General features: G+C 44.5%; 1 protein-coding gene across 3 annotated transcripts in view; it reads left to right on the top strand.

The window, feature by feature from the left end:
- Positions 1-11537, top strand: part of ABTB3 (ankyrin repeat and BTB domain containing 3) — a 161353-nt gene that overhangs the window by 114951 nt on the left and 34865 nt on the right. For all 3 annotated transcript variants that reach the window (XM_072038274.1, XM_027449883.3, XM_027449865.3), the window contains exon 5: positions 11294-11459. In XM_072038274.1, coding sequence (XP_071894375.1) covers positions 11294-11459 — 166 coding nt within the window. The remainder of the gene's footprint in view (positions 1-11293; positions 11460-11537) is intronic.

Genomic DNA, 11537 nt, shown 5'->3' with positions numbered 1-11537 from the left:
ATTTCATAATGAATTGAAGTGGTGGCTGTTGTCCTGCTCGTCCCGCAGGTGGGAATGAGCCTGAGGAGTGCAGCCCAGAATTAATCAGGTGGGAGGGAAAAATAAATCGTGCCAGAGACAAGCTTTGGATTTCACAAAGACCAGACTTCGCAGCGTGCCCTTACTTGACTGTAGAGGCCTGACTGACCCACTGATGTCCCAAAATGTTAATCTCAGGAATCTCAAAGCAGGGGTCTGCAAACGAGTGTCCGTGTACCTGGTGGTTATGTCGAGGTCTGTGCGTGCTGCCAGTGTTGTTCAGGAGGTTCTTTGTGTAGCTGAGGCTCTGGTCCTGCGTGCCTGTACTCCTGAGATCAAAGGCAGGACTGTGCTTTTCTGAAGAATAACGCGAAGCATCAGGATGTTAATTTGAAATCTTGCTGCTTGTAATTTTTGTATTTGAATTCTGTACAGACCCTGACCGTGTCTCAGTGCCACTAAGCCGAGCTCCAGCCTTTCATGCCTCCCTGGGAGGGAGGAAGAGTTCCCAGCCACCAGCTCCCCAGCAAGCACCAATTCCATAAGTGCAAACACGGGGTGTGTGTGGGGGGGACCCAACAGCTTCACAGGGGATGGCTTCTCAAATAAGCTGTGGGATGGATGGCAGCTGAAGGATTTTAAGTGCTGTGAGCTTGATATATTTTTGTGGCTCGGATAAATATTTCTTAATAAGTGGAACCTTGAAACCAGTTCAATTTCTAGGCTTTTCTTAGCACTCTTTTTTAGTCCCTTAAATGCAGGGACCCAAACCAAAAAATTCCCCATGTGTTACATCCCATGGCCTGTGTCCTGTGCTGTGATATTGCATCATTCCGTGGTGTTGATTCACGACCTGTCATTGCAAACGCATAAAGCAAAATCAGCTTCCACACTGGAAAAAATACGCATACGGAGAGAGGCAGAGCTCTGGCAGGATCTCAAAGGCTATGAAGTTCAGATAAAAAACAAATGTTCGGTTTCTTATCTGAAGTACAGCATGGAGGTCTCCCAGCGGAGCTGTGTGACACTTCCCAGCACAATCACATACTCCAGCAGTGAGGTTCCTGATATGTGGCTTTGTAAATCATCTCTGCTCCCTTCCTGCCTTTCACTCCAATACTTCCTCTCTTTCTCCCCTCTTCTGATCTTCAAAAATCCATCTCCTTAATTTCTTGCAATGTTTTCATCTCCTGAAAGAGGAGCTGTTTTTGCTCTGGGTAGAGGCTGGAGTCAGGCAGGAGCTGTCTGTCTCCTTCCTAATCTCTTTTCATTTTACAGCAGCAGACATGCCAGAAAGTTTCTACCCTTTCCCAGCCTTGTCAAATGAGCAGGGATCTAAATGTTCACCTTCCCCCAGGAGTGGGAGCTTTAAATAGAGCAGTTGTCTCTACCTCTTGCAAGGAGCTGGGTTTCACAGATGGATCGACTGCTGGTTGTACAGCAGCTAGCCGAGACCGAAGCCCAAGTTGCGTCCAAAATATGCTTTGTCGTGGTGGGAGACCAGACTTAAATAACACCCCACCTGTTCCCAGGACGTGTTGTGCTACCTGAGGCAGCTGGACGAAGTCGGCAGAGAGCTGTGTGCCAAGCAGCTCTGCGCTGGCATAAATCTAGTGAAGGTGGGTGTTCTGCCCCCAGCACTAGGCCTCTGGTTTCCTTCTTCCAATCCACAGGATGTTTGTTTCGGAAAAAATACCCAGGGTGTTAGACATGTGCTGGGGAGAATGGCTGATGGATGGCTACATATGGGGACTGGAGGCTGAAGGCAGAGAGACAGAGCAAAGAAGAAGCATCCTGTATTGTTCAGCACAAAGGCTGCCATGCTTTGTAGCAGGGTCAGTGGTTTTATTCCTTTTTGTAATATATTATGGCAGTCCTGGAGGATTTGTCCCTTTGCCTAGCACTTCGGAAGGCTGTGAAGCTCCTTGCTGGCATTTGGAAGAGACACAAACTTCACTAGTTTCGATGAACAGTTTCTTCTTGTCCGTAGACGAAAAGGTCTGTGTCTTCTTCTGTACACTGGAGAAATAGGATTGCTTTCTGCAGCATTCATTGCTGTCCCTCACAGCCCACAGCTGCTTCACTGGAGGCAGGTCTTGGCAAGAGGAGCCCAGGACATTTCTTTAAAGAGGGCTGAAGTCCATTTTGGCAATTTTAACCAAAGGACAGTGATGGGCAATGGCACTTTTGCATCAGGCTCCTCATGGGTGAGCCCTGCAGGTGTCTGATGTCTTCTTGCCCCATGCCATGTTGATGTGCAGCCTACGGGGCTCCCCAAATGTTTAGCCAAATTTCGTTGGAGGTGAGAGCATCGCTGCCAGTTGTCCCAGAGCTGGTTGAGAGCAGCCTCACGCAAGGCAGAGCCTATTTGCAAAGGGCAACTTGGCAGCTGGCAGCATCCCAAGACATCTGCTCAGCATCGTGAGCCACCTCTGACATGTTCCTTTTGGTCCTTCAGGGCCCAGAGTCTGGTCTTCCCTTCAGCTGATGAGTGGCAGACGTTTAAGCCATGATAACTTGATCCACCTTGATTGCTTGCTTAGGCAGCATTTCTGAGTTATGGATGGCTTCCCCAAGGGTGCTGGGCTCACACAGAGTGACCACAGCAAATATCCCTTTTCTTCTCTGACTAGTTGTGAGGCCGAGTCCTGTCTCTGTTCCCAACCATGGTCGTATCCTTTTTTCTCCTCTCTTCCTGGAGTGCAGAGATGAAATCAGTATGTTTATGTCCTGGCCTTGAGAAGGCACCGGGGGAGGTGTGCATCAGTGCTAACAGATGCTATCACCCGAATGTGAATACTTTGCTCCTGTTTTCAGGAAGAAAATCCTGGGGAGAAAGGAAAACTAAATAATAACAACAAGGTTATGGAAATGGAAGAGCAGTAATCAAAAAGAGAGCAAATTATGCGGCTTAATGCACTCAAATTGGGGTGACCAGATAACCTCTGTCCCAGAGATGAGAAAGAGCTGCCTCATGAAACCAGAAGGTCAGAGAGAAATATTTTTGACAAAGCCCAGAGTGTGGTACCGTAACTCTAAGGATTAATAATAGCAGCACCCAATATTTGAAAAGGATGAGAAATGATCCAAGGAAAATTCCAGCCCCTTAGTGTAACGTCAATAATATGCGAGGCCTTAGAATGGGTTTTGAAGCAAAGGCTAATTAAAGACATGTTGTTGAGGGGAAAATGGGATAAAATGTGACACAGATTTTCTAAAGATAGAGCTTGCCAGACTAATCTAATAACTTTGTGATAAGATAACTGATTTTCTACCCCAAGGAAATTCAGTAGATCTCATCTTTTTGGAGTTGAGTGATGCAGTCCATGCAGGGAGCTTTGAGTTAAGACAGAGAGCTAGAGATTAGTGCAGGGACTGGAAAAACGGGCAAGGGTTGGCCTAAAGAGAGGTGACAAGGGGTGGGGTTGGCCGCAGTGAGGTTAAAAGCAGAGTTCTTCAGCTCTCCATCATAAGAGCTGTGCTTTTTTAATTTTCAGAAAGGGCTTTGGCACAAATATTAGCAATGCGCTCATGAAGTTAAAATTTGCTGATGCCATGGTGCTGAGAGGCATTGTCCAAACAGAGGAAGTTTGGGAAATCATCCAGGAAAGAGTGGATGACCTTGAGGGCTGGGACAAGAGCAGTGAGATGAAATGCACTTCTCCACAGTTGTAAGGCGAGCGCATAGAGCTCATTTAAAAGATACACAGCATAAAATAGACTGTATTGGGAGCTGAGTGTTGAAAATGGGTTGGTAAAGACTGTAGTGAAGTATTTCCTCACAGAATGGCAGTGAACCACCCAAATGGTTGTTTTCTTAGCCTGGGAAAAAAAAAGAAAATGCAATTTGTGGGTGCATGAGAAGAGGAAAATACCGGTGCCTCTGTAGGTGGAACTGGCAGGAAGGGATGGGGAATAGCAAATATTGTCTTCACATCGCGAAAATATTCACGTTGGACCAGGCGCAGAGAAATGGGCTAGCATGATCTGAGTTCTGACAAAATTTTGTTGTAGAGGAAGCCTGAAAGATTGGGGCTCATTTGGCTGAGCGGAGTGACTGCTATGGGAGCAGGGGGCTGTTCCCTGCTATAAATACATTGGGAGTAAACACCACAGAAGGAAAAATGCTCTCCGTTTAAAGGGACATGGGAATATGTGGATATGAACGGTCATGAGCAAGTTGAAGCTGAAAGTGCAGATGGGTCCAGGCCTTGCTGCAGGGAGGGATGGGGATTATTAACACTCCAGTCTTATGTGTGTCCACAGTGGCTGCCTCATCCCAACCTCACCCAGGGCTATGAGTTGGATTTGCAGCTCTGATCCAGAAAGGTCTCTAGGCAATTTCGGTATCTGAATGCCTTTGAAAATCTGTCTTTAATTGAAAATCAGTCCTAATTTCCAATTAGCCTTGAACCGGGAATACCTAGTCTGCTTTTCTGTCTGGGACCATCCCTCTTAATGAAGGTTCTCTAGGAAAATAGGATTATTGACCTCAAGAGTGAAGCTAATTTAACATGAGGATGTCCTTGGCTCACTGTAGAGAGTTTTCCGAAGACTGGAAAGGGAAAGACACAGCAACACAACGTCAAGAGGTGCAGTTTTCTTCTTTCAGAGCAGCCTACACCATTTGCCATGTCATCTTAATACTACACCACACATACACTCTACTTACTTTCAAGTGAAAGAAGGGTTGCATTTAATGTTTTATTTATGGAAATGCTCTGTTTGTACTAGAGCATGAAAATATAAATAGATTTAATAAATAGACGTTTGAAGGCACAAAAATATTTCTACTGTTCTTCACTCTCTTAAAATTCACAGGGTGAAGGGCTGAGGTTCTGGAGAGAGGGAGTAGAAAACTGCTAAGAAAATCTGCTATTTAATTAGATACTGCCACTGTTAAGTAGGAATGGGTGGTGTTTGCCTACCTCCTTGAATGTCCTTGTTCTTCCCACAAATTTTCACTAATCCTTTAACACCAACCGTGTCTATTGCCATAATTAGGCACAAAAATGCCAAACCAGCAAGCGGTTGTAAACAAGCTGCTTGACAAAATCCAGCAGTCCCTTGGGGCAGATGGTGCCAGTAGATGAAGGAAATTTTATTACTTAAAAGATAGAGCATGGGTTTCCTGAGGTGAATCTCAACCTGTCTTGCCAACCAGCTGCTTGAAGACAGCAGTAATAAAAAAATTATTGAAGGGGATGGACTTCTCCTTATGTTCTCCTTCACTTCCAGGGCGGAACTCACTTGTATTTTACAAGCTTAAGGATAAACAGCCTTTCTGTATTTTTTTTCCATTGCAAGCAAGTTCAGCAGTGCTTCTAATGCTCTGATGCTATATACGTTCCTTAATGCAGTCATCAGGATACAGGTAACATATTGCCTTCCAGTAATTAGTGAAACCTTAGATTAGTGAAAGATGAATCTGTACTCAAATTTTCCCCTGATACGTTAGCCTTATTCAAAGTCTGAAGTCAGATTCAGTTTTGAATATGGTTCCTGCCCTATATTATGCGTGTCTGTAATATTAAAAGTGTTTTGAAATATAGATTTGGGTCTTGATTTTGATAGCTACATCACTTTTTAAATGTGTTTTCTAGTATCTGTAGCCAATTTATTGTCAGGCCTTTGACAGGAATAAGAAGCTGTTTAATAAATATACAGAGTGGTTTTATTTTCTTGTCTAATTTGGCTCCTGGTTAAAGTAACCAGGGATACTTTATGTCTGTATTAAAATGTAACGCTCTTCACCAGTTTGATCAACATGCTAGTGCTTATGTTTTACTTTCTCCAAACTGAAAACTCAAATAATTGTCTCAATATAGTATTTATATTGGAGTCCCTTTAATATTAACATGATATTCCCCGTGAGCACGTCACTGGGAAAAGAGCGCTTACAAATTTAAATCAAATCAGCTACTGCTCCTGCTACTGCTGTTTGTGTCTGTAGCCTCACTGAAGAGCCCCAGGCGAGGAACAGGACCCTTTTGTCCTGTGGGCTGTGTGTACCCAGATCAAAACCGTGATCCCTGACCCCAAGAAATTAAGCATTGCAAATACATGCATATAGCTAGCTAAAATATGACTCCTTCCAGACTTGCAGCCAGCTGAACTATAATTTCTGACGTGAGACCTCATTCATATTTAGGACAGAGGCATAGTGAATAAACTCCACAGAGCTAAAGAAACGGACTTAATTAATAGATTATCATTCTTTTAATTGAAAGGGCTGATGACTGAGTCCCAGGTGGACAAAGAAGGTTTTGGTGCTTGGATATCACGATGATGATCTGTTCATTTCAGCTGAGGGAAGTGTTTGTCCTGCTGCTCATCACATTCTGCTTTCCATTTCTTTTAAATTAACTATTAGCTTGAGATGCTGGCATGTATAGCTTAGAACATAATTAGGATGTTCATGCCTTTTTTTTTTTTTCTTTTTATAACATTTACAGAGCGTTGCATTTTTTTAATTGTCCACTACTGACTCTGGCAATAATCCCCTCCAAAAGAACAAATAATTAAAAAGCTATGTAATAAGAGAACTGCTGCGTATACCAGTTACGATGGAAACACTTTGTCTTTGAATCATCTGTTTTCCCAAATGCATTCAGCCCGTGAGTAACTTATTAAAGATCCGCACAGACCTTATCTTAGCCGGTCCAAGTGACAATGAAAAAAACTTGCCTTTCACCATCGCTGCAGAAGTGCCGCATTATGTTTTCATAACGCGAGTTTGGGAAAAGATAAAAATAATTTGCTCTCCTGTTCGGAGCCGTTATAAATGAAGAAGATTGCCTTTGACTCCTTTCAGAGGTTTGAGTATTTCGGAGTGCGGGAGAGTGCCATGGTCACCGTGCAGAATTTGACAGGGGCCATTGGCAAATAATTAATGTTACCATGGCGCTGCCCATATAAAGCCCCAGTAAAGTTAATTATGTGCGGTGGTAACTCTGTAATGATCTTGAAGATAACTGCTGTGGAAGCAATATCCGTGAGGAATTAAAAGAGGTTCGGGAGAAAGTCGTACGTTAAAAAATATGCGCACAGCTTAGCTACAAAAATAAAACCGGGATTTCACTTGCTTCTGGTTTCCCTCGTACCTGAAAAGGCAGTCGTTTGCTTGATTCAGGGTTGGGAAGAAGCAGTTAGTGAGTTTATAGGTTGGGTGACTGAAACCCTGAGTTTCGGGATGGGTTTTGCTACTGAGTCCTGTGATCAGTGCACATTAAGTCAAGCCCAATGTATGTAACCTCTCAGTGTTGGAAGTCTGAGCAGGTGTGCAGTGGTGGTGGTCCCAAGGAGCCTGCCCAGCTCCACAGGCTGCTAAATGTGGGAATCCAGAATGGGCTTAGCCTTTTGAGGGAGGATATAAAACTCCAAAGATGCTGGGCAGTCCTACCTTTGCCACTGTGTCACCTGTCAGAGACTTCAACATTGAGCAGCCCTGGCTGGCGTGACGTCCTGCCCTCCTGAGACTGTCCCCAGGGAAAAGGGGACAGAGAGCTGTGGCCCCCTGCAATCTTCTGCTCCTCCCGTCAGCCAGCTCTGTCCTTCTGATGAAGAAGCATCCTTTTTTGCAGGCTGAGGACTTGGGGAAAGGACAAACGTGTGAGAGCTCTGGCAGCGGGCAGAGCTGGCAGCAAGCTGATGTGGCCTTGGAGGGGATGTCCAGCTGTCGAGCTGGTGTCAGTGTCCTGTGTGTTTGGAAAGATCCCAAATACTTTTTGGCAAAAGGGCTGTGAACTGACTGTGCAGTCGGGGGGGTTTCCAGTTCTGTTTGCGTTGCCCTTTTCAGCTGCACTGATGCTGGTGTCCCTTACTTTGCAAGCACAGCTTTACAGCTCCGAAGTGAGACCCTGTGCATTTAGCTGACTTCACCATCCCTCGTCAGCCTTATTTTTCAGGCTTCTTCCTATCCTCTTCCCACCTCTCCATAGCTTGTCAGTATATTCGTTGCATTACGAAGATGGGAATTCGGAGTGCATCAGGCCAGGGTGCTTCCTCCCTTCCTCCTTTTATCTTGCATCCTTTAGTATTTGTGAGTTCTCTGCGTAGTCTGTGGTAGAACAGCATCCACTTACATCGTGTAACATGGGGCAGAGACCCCTGCTTATACTCATAGAGTGATCCTGGTGGAATCAGCATTATGAGGTTACTGGTAAGGAGGACTCAGGAGCAAATGCAGTGCTGTGTTGGCTTAGGGTTGATTTTTGATGCTTCCCCCCCCCAAATTTTCATTCTGAAATGTGACTGCTCATTCTTTCTGCCGTACCATCTTCCCAGGTGGCTTTCTCCAGTTTTAAAAGTGATGCTGTGTTCTCCTATTCAGTACTTGTAGTTCCTGATCATTTTTGATCTGTCTCTTCACTGCTTTATATCTGTACATGTTAAATCTCCTTTTCCTTAACTCACTCATCTCTCTGACTTTTTAAAATGGTGCTATACTTTCTCTTCCGAAATGTTTTCCATTTTTTTCCTCTTGCGTCACGCTCTTGTTTTATTAAACTCCCCAGTTTGATCATTATCCATTTTATTAGTCAACATAATGGTGGCAGCAGCAATGATCTATGTCAGTTTTTGCCACCATATAGTTCCCTTTGTCCCATAAATCAGGGTCTCATGCTGTGTCCTTTTGGAGGTGTAGACCACTGGTAGAGGCACTGAGATGTGGTTTCTTGCTTTGTGGTTCTTTGTCTAGATGGCAATTCCTTCAGAGCTGCCCACCAGCCTTGCAGTTCAGACCCTCCTCTGAATCTGGATTTTGTTGCAGTGCCTGTGCAGCTGTAGCATCCCAGAGCCGTAGCCTTGGGCCAAGACTATTATCCTCCCCAGCTGATTGAAGAGTACTAATTTGCTGACATCCAGCATCAGTAGTAACTAATGAGTCCTTGGCTATAAGTGGGTGAAGTGATGTACTCGTAGGGGACCAGAGCAAACTCAGAGAGGAGCAAACGCACGGAGCAGCAGCAGTAAGTAATGTCTGAACCCACAGCAGAGCAGAACTCTGGGCAGCCCCTACAGAATAGGTAAAATAGGTCCTTGTTGCTCCTTCCTCCCACGTGTGGGTTTGCGTCCCAGGTCAAAATCTTGTTGTTTTTTTTGTGAAGAGAAGATCATCACTAGCGTTCTGCTTGCACCAAGCCTGGCTGACGTCAGTGAAGCTCTGCCTGTTCCTGCCAGCACCGAGTTTGACCCATTTTATTCAGAGTCTATGTTACATACCTCCGTACAAATGATGAAGCAGTGGCTTAACACAAGCAGTGATTCATAGTGGCAGACACCTCTGCAGTCCTCAGAGGATGTCTGGATCTTTCCATAGCTGCACTTCACTGAGGAACCACCTTGTTTTCAGCCCAGAGTCATCTGGAAATGGCCAGCTGCTGCTGGGAAGCCCAGCCCCTCCCTCTGTGCACTGAAAATCCCAACATCTAACTTCTGAGTATGCCTTATCCCTGTTGTACATTAAAGGAGGGCACAGATGATCTTTAGCATCCCATGCTATGGGGGTAGCAAGTACCAAATGTTGCTGTAGCTCTTGTGCCAGAAATGTGCCACACGGTGTGAATGTGTAAAAGCAGCAATCGCTCCTGTGGATCTCCGTGTCATCGAGCTCAGCCCTGCAGATCTGTGCTGCTTTTTGCTCGTTCCTGAAACTTGCTCAGAAACAACTGCGCAACAAACAGCCTGCTTATGGTTTTCTTTCTTCATCTCTGTTGCAGGCATTTACCTTTTAAGAATCTGTTACTGCTGGTGGTGTTCATTGTGTGTGAGTGTCGTGTGTTAATCTTGTGGCGTGCTGTGGTGATGCAGCATCGTTCTTGTTCCCCTCAATCATGGTACTCCAAACTTTGTTTGCATTTGTAGTGCATCAACTTTTAAGCAGCCAAAAGCAAGACTGAGTATTTAGAAAGAACAAAAGATATCATTTCCAGTCTGGTTGTGGCCCAGCAAGGCAGAGAACAAACTTAAGCTCAGATGCCAATTTCGGTACTGAGCCCTGCAGAAGCTTTGATCAAAATCCTTTGTATTTCCTGTCTCACTTTCCTTCCTCTGAAAGAGGAAGAACGACAGCTATTGCCACATACCACTGCTTCTATATAAACAGTGTATTCATCACATATTGCTGTTGAATATTAAGCAGTGTGTCACATATTTTTGTAAAGCTTTGATAAAGCACGTTAAAGGAGAAAGCTAAATGATAATGATGTGCTGTTTGTATATTTTTTGGTTTGCTGCATTTTTTTACATTCAAATTAGAAAACAAATATTTGATGTGTATTTGCCTTTTTCACTTTTGATCCTGATTTTTGTTCTTCATTCACAAGTAGCCCCTTGTTTTCTGACCTAGTGTTGTTGGAGAATGAAAGCAATGTTTTTCTAAACAGTTCTTTATCCAAGTTCATGCCAAAAGCACTGTGGATTTGGACTCCACCCTATACCCCAGACACTCTTCAGCATGAAAGAAAAGCAAAACTGTCTTTTAATAAGATGAAACCAGGTTGTATAATCATTGGATTTGAATTGCCTGCTCTCACTAGAACTGTAGATTCACGTCTTGGCTAAATAACTCCTAGCCCTTCTTCCATTGGAAATGGATATTTTGAGCAGCTTACAGTTTGGGGATCCTTCTAATAAGACCTTAACAGAATGACACTCTGTCTGTTACGCACAGCCAGTGAGGATTCATGGTATTTTGCCACAATTACCTTGCAAGAATGCTTTCTCCTCCCTGATTGCACGGTGCCCTGCTTGTCCATGGGACTCGTGCTTTCTCCTCCACAAAGGCCCCTCAGTTACTGGGGCTGTGCTGGTAAGATACTTGAAGGCGTTTGGAATGATGTTGTTTTCTCTTTGTTGTATTGTCAATGGTGATACGTCCATTTGATGTTAGTTCAAAGCTTACTGAAGCCACTGAAGCTTTTCAGAGACTGGGGGGACTGGATCACCTCGCCATGCGGAGAGAGAACTTGTGGTGAGAATGCGCTGTGCGTTGCTTCCATAGGGAAAAAAAATCCAGTGAAAACTCTTTTTTTTTCCCATTTATAAAAATAAATTATATGACTTGTCCCGTGAAAGATAGACCAAGGGCAATCTCCATTAGTATGCATTAACATTTCCCATTCAGCACGTCCCTTGAGCATACAGGTCAAAGGAGAATGAATGTGTGCATGACCTACATCCTTCAGAGACAGGGCAAAGTATTATTTTCCTAGGGACAGCGAGGTCTGTCCTGTGACTGTCCTCTGAGGGAGTTTATTTCTCGTGTTCACAGAATCGACGACTGTTTTTGTGCATCTCGGAAACTGGATGCAGTTGCCACTGAAGCGAAGTTCAAGCAAGACCTGGGTTTCCGAATGCTCAACTGCGGCCGAACGGATCTGGTTAAACAGGCCATATCCTTGCTGGGGCCGGATGGGATTAACAGCATGAGTGAACAGGTAACAAGATAGAAATGTAAAGAAAATCGTGAAAAGTGAGGGTTTTTTTCTGTTTATCGAAGTAAATGAGCCCCAGCT

The sequence above is a fragment of the Anas platyrhynchos genome, chromosome 1 (assembly GCF_047663525.1).
Source record: "Anas platyrhynchos isolate ZD024472 breed Pekin duck chromosome 1, IASCAAS_PekinDuck_T2T, whole genome shotgun sequence".
Classification (NCBI taxonomy): domain Eukaryota; kingdom Metazoa; phylum Chordata; class Aves; order Anseriformes; family Anatidae; genus Anas; species Anas platyrhynchos.
This window is presented reverse-complemented; position numbering and strand designations above follow the sequence as displayed.